The sequence below is a fragment of the Pempheris klunzingeri genome, chromosome 20 (genome assembly GCF_042242105.1).
Source record: "Pempheris klunzingeri isolate RE-2024b chromosome 20, fPemKlu1.hap1, whole genome shotgun sequence".
NCBI classification, from domain to species: Eukaryota; Metazoa; Chordata; class Actinopteri; order Acropomatiformes; family Pempheridae; genus Pempheris; species Pempheris klunzingeri.
Window position 1 is genome coordinate 14,801,690 of NC_092031.1, and position 12,278 is coordinate 14,813,967.

Below are 12,278 nucleotides of genomic sequence, written 5' to 3' on the forward strand. Positions count from 1 at the left end.
CTTTCTTCTGTAATCTCCGAAGTGTGCCACCAGAGAGGGTATTACACATGAAGAGAGTGACGATGGGGCTCTGGCGATAACCATGACAGCCTGTCTCCATCTCCTCTATCTCGGAAGGATGGAAATGGACTGGGAGGGTTGGCTGCTTCACTGGTTTACTGGCGGCTGTATGGCACAAAGGAAACAGTCAAAGCTGGTTTTTGTTCTGGGTTCTTTTCTTTCTTTTTTTTTTTCCTTGAAGAGGGAGCCAAAAAGACAACTTTGTTTCCCTGATCTGTTGCCTGGAGGAGGAGAATATAATACACAGTCACTCTGGCAGGTAGTAGAAGCACACAGACACGCAGATGTTGCTGGGAAAGCAGATGTCGATGCAGAAGTAGACCAGCCTCTGTTTGCCCGGGCCTGGAAACGGCACAGAGAACAGAGACCCATTAAAAACGTGACAAAATCATTGACAAGATGCAGATTTACTGAACACAACGATGCTCCCCTGAATTCAGAATATTATCCCCTAACTCTACAAGCATTACCCAAACTCCACTCTGTATAATTGGAGGAATAAAAACTAGCGTACCCCACTTGGCTTGACAAATATGTGTCACAACTTTAAGTCATGAATGATTGATTAAAACATGTTTCTTTTTCCTGGCAGTAAAGCTTGTACAAAGTAACAGGTTGAGTCAGTCACAAATTCCTGTGTAATGATTAATTTCTTGACAGAATGTATAATTTTGACACATTTTATTGCCTAAAAGCGGCCCGATCATTGTATGAGAGCAAGGCTACTTCTGTATAAGGAGAATTTCCACATGTAGACTGTTCTGTAGGTGTAATGTTTTTATAGCCCGTCATTTACTGCAGGAGTGGAAAGGTCACTCGGTGTCAGATTAGTCTTAGGTTTCAGCCTGACACGGTGGTTCAACATGGAGCTGCCAGCTGACTAATTTTAAAATCTCTTCATCCAGCGTCTGTGAGTACTGAGAAATGGACCCTGAACTCTTTGCACACTTTACTAATATGTAAGATTATCGGCGCTTTTATCTAAAAGGTGTGTGTAGCCAAGGTGTGTTTAGTGTTTGTAGCAGCCTGAAGCCCATTTGTTGATACTGTGGACACAAATCTTTAAAAAACATAACCAATCTATATAGTATGTATTTATAAATTTAAATAGTATATTCTTTGAAAAGGCCGAGACTAATGAAACAGCTGGGCATTGTAGCTTTCAGCAAACATCTGACAAAGGGATCAGAGTTAGATTTTTCCCCCAAACCTTGTCCTAGCATTTGTAGAAGCATTTTTTTTTTTTTTTCCATGAAATGTTAATGTCACAGTGACCCTCTTCCAAATACAAGGCTGCCTGTTTTCTCACCGTCGGCCCTCCTGGTCCAGTGGATGGACCTGTCCTGACACAGAGCCTGGAGAGGCTCCTCCAGCGTGGACACATCCACCTGACTGGCCCCCAGCACTCCCAGGAACTCCATCTGCCTCTGGGTCTCATTCCCGGACAGCTGGAACTGACTCTGCAGGGAGACCGTATCACGACATCTCAACAGAAAACTCACAGCATGAGTGACAGCTGCAGCGTCATTTAATAAGTGTGAGAAATCATATCCAGCTCGCAGTGACAAAGTAAAATGGAGTCAAAACGGGGACCGAAACTCAAACTGCTATTAATCTGATATCCTCTCTGATGAGGTCAACACAGTTGCACATTTGGTGCTCCTGCTCGTCACAAAGGCTGTGTGTAATTGCACCACTTACACCTCTGATTGGCTCTGATAGTGGACCACTTAAAGCGCTGTTATGCTCGAGTGGGTCACGTAACAACCTGTTTTCCTACCAAGAAGACCATTGTGCTGCGGAATAGAGGAACTAACCACATCTACTCTCCATCCATACAGCTTGGACTGAATACTGAGGAGCTGTATGAGATATGTGACACCACACAGACTCAGTTTGGATGCATGGAGATGGGCTTTTGTGCAAATAGATGATAAGGCGGAGAAACAGAGATCCATCTCAGTTTACCTGCGAGGTCTCAGCTCATATTGTTAAATTACAATTAAGAATCAAGATAGTCTCACACGAATCATATCTGAGGGCAACAGGGCTCAATTCAGACCCGACTGTGGACATGAGTGCTAAACATTCAGGTATTTGTCACAAAGCAGACACACACAGGCCCCTCCCTGACCAACCGATGCATCAGGCTGTATCTTAATCCAACAGAGGAGTCTTAAAAGCTAAAAAGCCCTCTCACAGAGTGGCCATTGTGCCCACTCTGGGGCTCAGGCTCGCTGTCGTAGCCTCCTGTAAGAAGATCCTGGGCACGCTGAGGGTGCCTGGAGGGATCAGATGTGCTGAGGAATTCAGCCGTGGAGGCGAGGGAGAGGGGAGACTATACGGCTCTTTGGGGCCCTCTATGCTTCACCCCTCTCTTTGTGCAAAGCGGCAGGGAAGCCATGCAAAACCTATGAAACCCAGCAGGTCCTGGTTCAGTGGCGCGTTGCTTCTGGGATGAAGCTATGAGTCAAGCTCAGAAATGCCAGTTCACACATTAGTGGGGCAGCGGCTTTAGAAACGCCTGGCAGAGCTAAAAGGGCAACCCCAATCTTTCTTTTTCTTATACTGCCATGTGGTGTGTTTTTTCATGCTGAGCTTTGTAGTCTCACGTATCCTGGATGCAGTGAGGGAGATCCTATTATACAACATGACCGTACAGCGCTCACGAGTTGAAATGCCACCTTGTGTGTTGACTCGTGGAGGAGGGAGTGCACGTTGTCGTAGTCAGACTTCTCCATCTTTCGCAGGAAGCAGCTGTCCTGGTCCACGGGTTTGTAACATATCAAGCCCTGCAGCACAACAGCAGACAGTCAGACACCTTTCACATCATGATCTGCAGACACAATAATGAAACGTGAAATCGATGCATATCACCTAGACGCACATGTTTGATATCAAAGAGCACAGTGGATGTCTGATTTGCTGAAGAGGTCACCGACAAGGTCACCAGGTCGTTCTGCTGGTCCACAACGGCCGACTGGTTGATCAGAACGCCGGTCTGATCTGGAGCTGTGATTCGGGCAATCTGTAAAGACTACAAAAGCAGACTCGGGTCAGAAAGACCCACTGGAACAACACTGGGGTACTGCTGGGCGTGGCGGAGGCCCTATACCGGAGAGTGAGGCTGCGACAGCCCGAGGTGCCCCGCCAAACCGAGGGCGATGATGACCAGGAGCAGAGAGGCTGAGAGGCTGACCCAGAATGCCTTGTGTGGGAAGTGGGACTGAGAGGACGCAGCAGAGCCCCCATCCTGCACACACACACACACACACATAGTGACACGCTGTAGTATATAAACAGTACAGACATCTCGGTATGGGATGTAAACACCAAACTGCAGCAGGGAAACCAACATCAGCCACATTTAGGTGCTGAGATTTGTACTTACAGCAACACCTGGAAGTCAGATTTGTGCAACAGATGCTGGCTTTACATGGAAGAGAAAACCAAGTGTCCTGCCGTGACACCTTCTAACAGCTAATCTGCACCTCTCCTGTTTAACGCCGTCCTCTTACCGTGCACTGTGCGTCCTCCAAGCGGCTGTCTGAATGTTTCCAACACCTCACCATCCTGTGTCCCTTGGCGGCTCCTCACTCGATCTGCTCCCTTCTCGTAGCTACCGGCATGGAGCAGTGGTCATGACCAGCGCTGACTGAGACTCTGTACACCTGGCCAGCTTCTCTTTGTCCCTGCAGACCTCAGACCTCCCCCTTCCTCCTCCTCGCCCCCCTCCTCCTCCTCCTCCTTCGCTCTCACCGCCTCCCTCCCAAAACAGTCACCCACTTCACACAAAACTCTGAATCTTGCCAAACTCCATTTTCAAGTTTTGTCTTCCTGCAATTTTTTTTTTTTTTTTTTTTTTAATGCCTCCTCTACCTAATGTGCCATAATATGCCTCTCAAACATTTTCCCATCTTTCCATTGCCCATCTCCCCCCTCACTCAAACATGCACCCGTGAGAGGAGTTGGCCGCCCTCCCCGGCTCGGACAATGGACAAAGGGGCGAGGCAGGCGCAGCTTGGAAAGCCTCTCTCATCAGGTGAGAGGTGATACGCGACTCGGACTGTTGCAGCATCCAGTCGATGACAGCCCAAGGTGACTTTAAGCACAGGACTTAGGGGGAAGTTTGCCGTCTTCACTTTGAACTTAAAGTCACACAGAGCAGACGCTGATTTACTAAAGATAGTTAATGTTTTATTACAGATTTGAGCATTCCTTTCAGTGATTTGGTGAGACAAGAACATCAGTTAAAAAAAAAAAAAAAAAAGATAAAAGGAAGGTTGGATTACCTTTAAAACGTGTGGCAGAACAGAATGACAACTGAGCATCACTGCACCATCCCTGTCTGTGTGAGGTGTGAAAAGACATAAAGCAAAAAGCTAAAACCGGGCCAGGTCAGTGCCTTTTAGCCTGACATTAAAACAGCTGTAAACGTGAACACACATACATTACTAGACTGTTGACACACACTGTGTGCTCATTTCCTTCCTTGAGTTTGGCTTGTAGTTGCTTAAGAGGAGACAGGGTGGGTACGCTCACATTCAGAGAAACAGCACATACTCTGTACTCCGTTAGTGACATAAACTCTTCAACACTGAAACAATACAGGAAATTATTGTTCTTGTGTCATTACTAATAAAACATCAATATCATGTTACAGTAGCAGGTTTTAATGATAGAGTCCGTGTCTCCTCTGTCACACAGCAGTTGTGACTTTGTTGTAGAGATGATTTTACTCACATTAATCTTAATGAAAAAATATTCCCTTTTAGAGGACAACGGAGCCTGGCATGTGACAGGCTGGCCAAATTCCTTCGCCTAGCTACACTTCAGTCCTGACAGAGTTGCAGCGCTTTCATCCCTGCAGGGCAGGAAGAAGGTCTGCGATGCTCTCCACGTAGTAATCTGGCACCATCCCCTGCCGCTCCACGCTCCCGCTCTTCTGATGGGCCTCGGCGTCCGCCACAGTGCTGACCCCCGTGAGGGTGAGGAGGGTCTTCAGGCCACAGTTGGAGCCCAGCAGGATGTCCGTGTCGAGGCGGTCGCCCACCATCAGGCAGCGGTCGGGGTCCACGCCGAACTGGGAGGCCACGCAGTCGAACATGAAGTGGTTGGGTTTGCCCACCGTCTGGGCCTGGCACTGAGCTGCTGTCTCTACGGCCTGCAGCAGGCAGCCTGTACCTGGGAGGAGGAGGGGGGAGGAAGATGATGAAAATGGTGAGTCCACTTCAATATTTCCCCTGGATCTGAATTAGGTTGGGTGATCTAATACTCGCTTTGTCCTGAGACCACAGGATCGCGATCAGTCAAGTCAAATCAAGTTCAACTTTTTGATATGAACTTTGACAGCATTTCTGTCATTTGATGGACGTTGAAGCAGGTGCAGCTGCCTCAACCTGTGTTTTTACATGTTTTGCACATCAAACCGAACACCTTTTTAAAACGTGCCTGTGTGTCCTGGTCTAAAGCTCTCCAGGAGGCAGACTCACTGCCCTTGTTACATACAAATGAGGAAATCTTCAGCTTCAACACATCAGATCACAAACTTGTACATATTTAGACACAAGATTTACCTTAAAATGAACGACTCACTCGTAATTCACCTGACAGATTGAGAAGTGAGACCTTATTTATCACCAGTCAACACTTCAGAGCTGAGTTGAGCCGGATGTGTACAGTAGCTCCACTGTCTGTGGCCAGCATGTGCTGCAGGGCGTTAATCCGCGTTAATCCGCTGTGATGTGTGTATATGCATGCACCCAGTGAGCACCCCTACCTGGGACGGACTTGCCCCCCTCCAGGGGGAGCCTGGTGTCCCGGTTGGTCCCTACAAACAGACAGCCCGGCTGGGTCAGGTACTGCAAGGCTCTGTTCAGCTTCATGTAGCTGAAATGTTCATCGAAGCCGACCACCACCGCCTTCACCTCGGGATCCAGGGGCACGGTGGCCCAGTCGGCCTGCTTCCCGAAGATGTGGTCAGGTCCCACCCCGGTCTGCTGGATCCCCACCGCCTCCAGCTCCTCTCTCATCGCGTTGCTCCCCAACAGGTACACTTTGCCCGCCAGCTTGCAGACCGTCTTCAGGTACATGGCGCAGCAGTACGCGGTCCCGAACACCTCGTCCTCCTTCACGTCGAACCCCAGCGTGGACATTTTGTCTGCGTACATCTTCCTCGTCTTGCTGCTGTTGTTGGTCACGAAGAAGACCTTTTTCCCGTTTTCCTTGAGCAGGTTTATGACCTGGGGGGCGCCGGGGATGACCTGGTCCCCCCGCCAGATGACCCCGTCGCAGTCAAACAGGACGCTGTCCACAGACTCCAGCACTTGTTTCACCAGCGCCCCGCTCAGCCGCGTGCATTTTGCCCCAGACATGAACCCAGCCGTCACGCGCTGTCAGACTTTAAAATGATCGTTACTTTCCCTACAGTCAGCTCTGGCTCGCTAGCTGACGCTCTCAAACACACCTGTAATTTAGAACTCTGTGTACCCGCGCTCAGCTTCACTTACAGCGAAAGGAAGAACCGGCTCAGCCGACCGGTTTGCTTAAATAAGTGTAGCGCTGAAATTCACCGGAGATGAAGCCTGACCTTCCACCGACTGTTGCAGCAACTCTGCGCTTACTTCCGCACCGGCTTAAAGTGACAGGAGCCACCATGGACTCTATGGAAACCACACAGGAAGTAGACCGGACCCACTTCCGGTCACGAACGGAATTTATCTTTCAATAACTGGCGGAATAAATAAATAAACAAATAAATAAAGCTGTGCTATTCTAAACTACCCAGCTAACAGCAGAGGCTAAACGCCCTGTTATTTGACAGTTACAAATGAGTTAAACCTTTTAGTACAAACTATATATCCCATGAGATGTGAAGAAAGAAAGCTTAATGTATGGCGGCTCTGATGATCTGAATCTATGATCATGTTTTGAATAAAATATGAAAAATAAGAAGACATGTTGTTTGCTTCAGCACTGGAAGTGTCTGTGCTTTAGTTGATGGCAGGCAAAGGATAGAAAGGGGCTTAATTAAGTGTCCTATGCTTGAACATTTAGGTAACATACAATGATTTGACCCAACACAGATTAGTTTTGAGCTTACTGACAATGTTGTTACATTTATAACACCTTGTGGGAGACAGACACCAGAACCCATGAAGAAATGGCTAATATAAACTTTATTTCTTCAGTCAGCAGTAGTTCTTAGGGGCAGTAAACGCAGCATAACAGCACAAAAGGCAGTATGTGTTTTTCAGTTGTGTTTTTTCTGAACAGGTAGTGGAGGGAAGAAAATCTCTCCCAGGTTTGGGAGTAGCCCTCTGCTGTAGTAGTATCTCTTAGTGTGGTCTGTCGGCAGGTCCGCTGGAGCAGTTGGGTGGCAGTGCTGACAAACGTAACCCCGGCTTTTGTACCACTCATTGGCCGTCTGGTTGACAAGAGCCAGGTAGGAATGGAACAGGGCGTAACCCGCCAGGAGGAAGAAGACAAAAATCAGAAATCCCAGCATGAAGACGATTCGGGGGAAGGTAAGGAACAGATGCTGGAGGGACAGAGGAAAAAACATTTCAGCGCACCATGACATATTAAATTACAAATAAACATGGCTGCAGCATGTTTATATCATACACAGTGTATCAGCCGTACTCAGTCTCACCTGTACAACAAACAGAGGCCCTGCCGGCTGCTGCTGGCCGTAGTCATCGATGTAACTGGCTGTCAGGAGCCCTGACCGCAGCACGGCGTGAAGCAGCATGTCTCCTGTTAGTAGGGCGATGTCGCCTGCCATTGCACACACGCTGAAGAGGTATAGCAAGAAGTAGCGTGTGTTCTGAGCACCGATGCAGTTGTTCACCCAGACACAGTGGTGGTCGAATCGTTGGACACACCTGTTGCAGACCCCTGGAATACAGACGGTGTTTACGGTGAGCACTGAGTACAATTCTGTTTCTCTTGTTCCAATGTGGCTAAAATTCAAGTAAAATGGTTTGTAAATGTAGCAAAAGCGACAACAGCTACAATATTTGTTTTATTATCAAATTCTGAGGCAGCAGAATAGCCGGCACGAGGAGACGTCTATGACAGAAAGCTCACTGCAGTGTTTGGAGCGGGCCGGTTTGACGAGCTGGCAGGTCGGACACGACACTCCCGGCTGAAACAGCCTCCCGTCATAAGGATAGATGTGAAGCTGGCCGGAGACTTTCTTCTTTGTCACAGTGCCTGCCAGAGTCGAGAGGAGAGATGAGAAAAAATGACTGAAGTGTAATAACACAAAACACACATCAGTACTTCAGGCGTTGATATGAGAAGGACAGAGAGAGTCCACATGAACTGTATCCTGTCCAGAACTTGTCAGTGATTTTTAAGACTAAACTGAATGAGCGAGCATACAAACAACAGCAAAATTCAAGGACACAATCCAAATATGAGCTAAACAAGCTAAACTCTAAAAGACAGATGTTTTAAGTTCAGTTTGGTGCAAGGAACTAAACAGATAGAGAGAGTGGAAATGAGCGCAGCAGCTGCATCTGTCACTCCCAAGCCATGGACGCACATAGGGATACATTTGCCTGTTTTAATATACTTTGGGTGATGCTGCGGAGCCTGTCCCTAGATTACCAGCCTCTCCCAGAAAATTGTTTCACCCTCCAGGTGACAAAATGTAATTACCAATGTATGTCATGGCTTATATGTCACGCATATGACAAAATACAGCAGCGACTGCCAAAGAATAAATCACTGGCATGCTGGGTTGGGTTAGTATTCAGTATACAGCTAACAGAATAATAACCTGGATCTCTCTTGATGCAGAGGTAGAAGAAAAAGGTCTTGATGGCCAACAGGACATAAGGCACAGACAGGCTGCTCAGGGTGGTGTCCATCTCCCTGCAGAAGCCAAACACCTCGTAGGTGAACTCTGCATACACAGCACCCTCGAGCAGGACATGCAGATAGATGAACATGTTGTTCCTGCAATTAGAAGGAAACACATAGAATTATAACTGTTTGGAGACACAGATACAGACTTAAAATACATAATGATGATGTGTGTATTTCTGGGAACACTTTAACTACACACCTCTGATGAAACAGCTTGTGCAAGGTCCTCTGTGAAAACGTTTGGAGCCATTTTGGCGTGAATGGTCCAACTACCTGTGGAGAAGAAGCATCAGCAGCTCTGATAAACTAGTCCAACAGCGCCACGTGGTGTCGGTTTGCGGAAGTGCAGTCAAAACGCTTCTTTTCTTACCTTTCCTATGTTGTTGAGGAGGGCGTTAAAGGGGGTTTGCTGCTGGCCTGAGTACTTGCAGACTAGGACTATACATATCAGCACCACTACGACGTAGATAGCGAACAGAGTGAGGAAATCCATGTCTCACCTGGCGGCTCCAGAGACGCAAAACAACAGGTGATTAACGCTACAATAATACAAACTCACAACGAACGGGGGCATTAAAATAAGAGATATTAAGAAGTTACACGTTTGCCACAATGAAGTTTCTCTGCTTATCTTGTTCAAACATGGTGACGCAAAGTCGAGCGTGTCTACTAAAACGACTCAAACAAGTTTGCGTTAGCATGCTAGCTAACAGACGTCACCACCCACAGTTAGCAAACCCGCGTATCTATTACTTTCTTTCTTTACTGATTAATTTCACCTTCTAGTCGAGGTCACACATAGCTGCCTTTCAGCGTTTTATCTCACGTCAACATTGTTGGTTTGGTTAGCGCTGTGGCCACCGGCTCCACTTTTGGTCCATGAACACGCTCTGTAAACAATGCTACTTCCTTAGCATCGAGGTGGCTAATCTTCGAGCTAACAGCTGGTGGGTTGTGTTGCTCTGCTGCAGGGGGGGGCGGGGGAAAGGATCTGTTAGCATTATGTCTGAATGCTGATTAATGTGAACTTTGTCCAGATATCAATCATCTTCTGTCTCCGTGTTGTTAATAAAAATCCACGCGTGCACAATCCTCTCAAAGCTTACAAATAAGTTTTTATAATGAAAAGTCAGGTGGTGATGCTGCATTGTCCTTTAAATACCTCTCTCTTGATGAAGAACCTTTTATTTATCTGAAATATGTCTTGTTTCCTGAATCAGATGAAGAGGTGATACACTTCAGCTTCCACCAGGAGGTCAGGACGTATCAGGAGGTCAGTTCATTATATGCAAAGAGCACATTACCTCCTCCAAGTCAGACATGAATAACTAACTCCCAGTGACTTAGTACTGCTTTCTCTCTGTCACAGCCCTCCAGTGCTCCACACAATGCAACAAGGCAACACAAGACACCTGTTGGATCTGGTTGCCGACATGGCCCAGCACTCATATTACAGCTCACAGTGCTGGAGAGGGGAGCATTACTCAGGAGCTCTTCGTACACACCCATGGGTGCTGTTTAAAAAGGTACGGGATGTGTGGCTTTGCTGATTTTTGCTGTGTGTGTCAGTTATTTTAGCTTTTTCTTATGCTGGATATGTGATTAGACACAATGTGTTAAGTGTGTTTGCAGTTACACTTCTTGGTTATGATTAATGAAGTGCCACTGTTGTTTTTCTTAAGGATAAATTCTTTCAGGCCCCCTGTGTTTTAAATATAAAACAATCAATATGCTTAAATGTGTACCTGATTTCTCTAAAGAAGACTTTATTACACTTTTACTAACTGAGTGAAAAGGCTGTGACAGTTTTAACAGACTCAGTTCCCTGTGAAATGTCAGTTTTCTGTCCGTCGTCTTGTCACGCAAGAGTAACCGTCTTGGCTGTAGTGCAAGAGGAGAGTTTGATTGAAGTGAACTGGGTCTGTTTGGAGATACAGCCATTTGTGTTTAATTATTCAGTTGGTACAGAACTGCCCGCTCCATACTGGGTGATTTGCTGTCAATGACAGTTTACACTCCAGTAACCTGCAGCCTTTCCTCAATACTTTCTCTTTTTAATTCAATAATTTTAATTTATTTTCATTTTAATTCACTAATTGCAGCATGTTAACAGCCACCATTGACAAACCTACTACTGACTGAGTGTGTCTGTGACGTCCTTACAATAATACTAAATCATATGATAACCTTTTTGGATGTTTTCTCCCTCTACATGATATCTCATACTCAAAGGTGGAAGTAAGTTATTACATTTACCTCCTGGTAGTTTTCGTGTATTGTACTTTTATGTCTGCACGAGATGCCGATCAAATCTAACCTGCACACACAGTCCAACGTAGTCATGTGTGGAGGCCGAAATAAGTGAAAACAGTGGATGGAGTAGGAGGACTTTAATAGAGTTTATGTCTACTAAAAACAGTATTATTTTACTGTATATAGTCTTATTTTATTTTGCCCTATTATGGCCTTTAAAAGTTGTTATGCTTAATTTGTGGGTAATGTTTTAACAAGCAGTTGCTTATTTACTCATTAACATTTGTTTAGCATCGCATTTCTGTGACCTCGTCTTCTCCAACTCCTGACAAAAAAATCAGGGTCTTGAGCTGCTAAATGCTTAACCAGGGTCACCAGCTAGTTGCCAAGTTTGCCGTTTACTGCTGGGCACGTTGAGTTCAGCGGTGGGGGGGGTTCAGCTGCCTGGAGTGACAGGATAGGGGTTCATGAGAACAGTGAGGTCAAACAAACAAAAAAAACAAAACAGTTATGTTGTAAAAAGAAAATAAAACAGCCAAAAGTTGCTAAAAATGAAAGGGTCTGAAAATTCCTCCACAGAGCAGACAGGAACTATTGATGAAAACATTGATTAGTGCAACTTTAAACAAAATATCAATAAAGAGTACGTTGAGACATTGTTCCACCGCCATCCCAAAAGAAAACTCATTCCTTTTCTGTTACATTAATAATAAATGTTGCTGCCTCAGGGATAATCTGAGGTCTCCACCCTGTACTCTCACTCCTTATTATTGACTGTGCATGATATTGGTTATTTACAAAATTAAAGCCACAAGGATCTGAAATTTCTTGAATACTATGGGATACAAAAGGCTCTCTGGCGGACGCTGCTGGGCTGAAATCAATGCAAAAACTACACTAATTTTCAACATTTCACATCTTTCTGCGAACAAATTGGAAGATGCGCTTATCATCTAAAAACGTATGCCTGTACATATACAGTAATGGCTTTAAGCCTGTTACACTGCTGCACCTGTTTTGTGCTGTCATTCTTAAACCTCACTTGTAAATGTTCTCACTCCAGCTTTGACCTACACTCAGCCTCTGAT

General features: G+C 46.0%; 3 protein-coding genes across 6 annotated transcripts; all 3 read right to left on the minus strand.

The window, feature by feature from the left end:
* Window positions 1-210: 210 nt before the first annotated feature.
* bricd5 (BRICHOS domain containing 5) lies at window positions 211-3,679 on the minus strand. The gene is made up of 6 exons (XM_070852328.1): window positions 3,579-3,679; window positions 3,176-3,313; window positions 2,948-3,097; window positions 2,742-2,852; window positions 1,370-1,520; window positions 211-402 (listed from the first exon to the last, which is right to left on the minus strand). Exons 1-6 carry the CDS (start codon window positions 3,630-3,632, stop codon window positions 308-310), a joined length of 699 nt encoding a protein of 232 aa, XP_070708429.1. The 5' UTR covers window positions 3,633-3,679; the 3' UTR covers window positions 211-307.
* Window positions 3,680-4,250: 571 nt separating this feature from the next.
* pgp (phosphoglycolate phosphatase) lies at window positions 4,251-6,661 on the minus strand. Of its 2 annotated transcripts, none has more exons than XM_070851792.1 (2): window positions 5,840-6,661; window positions 4,251-5,244 (listed from the first exon to the last, which is right to left on the minus strand). In XM_070851792.1, the coding sequence occupies exons 1-2, from the start codon at window positions 6,432-6,434 to the stop codon at window positions 4,919-4,921; spliced, it is 921 nt and encodes a 306-aa protein (XP_070707893.1). In that variant the 5' UTR covers window positions 6,435-6,661; the 3' UTR covers window positions 4,251-4,918. The 2 variants fall into 2 exon arrangements, with proteins under 2 accessions (XP_070707893.1, XP_070707894.1); XM_070851793.1 differs by having other exon boundaries at window positions 4,251-5,238; window positions 5,834-6,661.
* A 559-nt stretch (window positions 6,662-7,220) lies between these two features.
* zdhhc4 (zinc finger DHHC-type palmitoyltransferase 4) lies at window positions 7,221-9,852 on the minus strand. 3 transcript variants are annotated; one of them, XM_070851648.1, is made up of 7 exons: window positions 9,717-9,852; window positions 9,308-9,437; window positions 9,137-9,210; window positions 8,849-9,027; window positions 8,152-8,277; window positions 7,715-7,959; window positions 7,221-7,600 (listed from the first exon to the last, which is right to left on the minus strand). In XM_070851648.1, the coding sequence occupies exons 2-7, from the start codon at window positions 9,428-9,430 to the stop codon at window positions 7,313-7,315; spliced, it is 1,035 nt and encodes a 344-aa protein (XP_070707749.1). In that variant the 5' UTR covers window positions 9,431-9,437; window positions 9,717-9,852; the 3' UTR covers window positions 7,221-7,312. The 3 variants fall into 3 exon arrangements, with proteins under 3 accessions (XP_070707749.1, XP_070707748.1, XP_070707747.1); XM_070851647.1 differs by having other exon boundaries at window positions 9,308-9,444; XM_070851646.1 differs by having other exon boundaries at window positions 9,308-9,476.
* Between the last annotated feature and the right edge of the window lie 2,426 nt (window positions 9,853-12,278).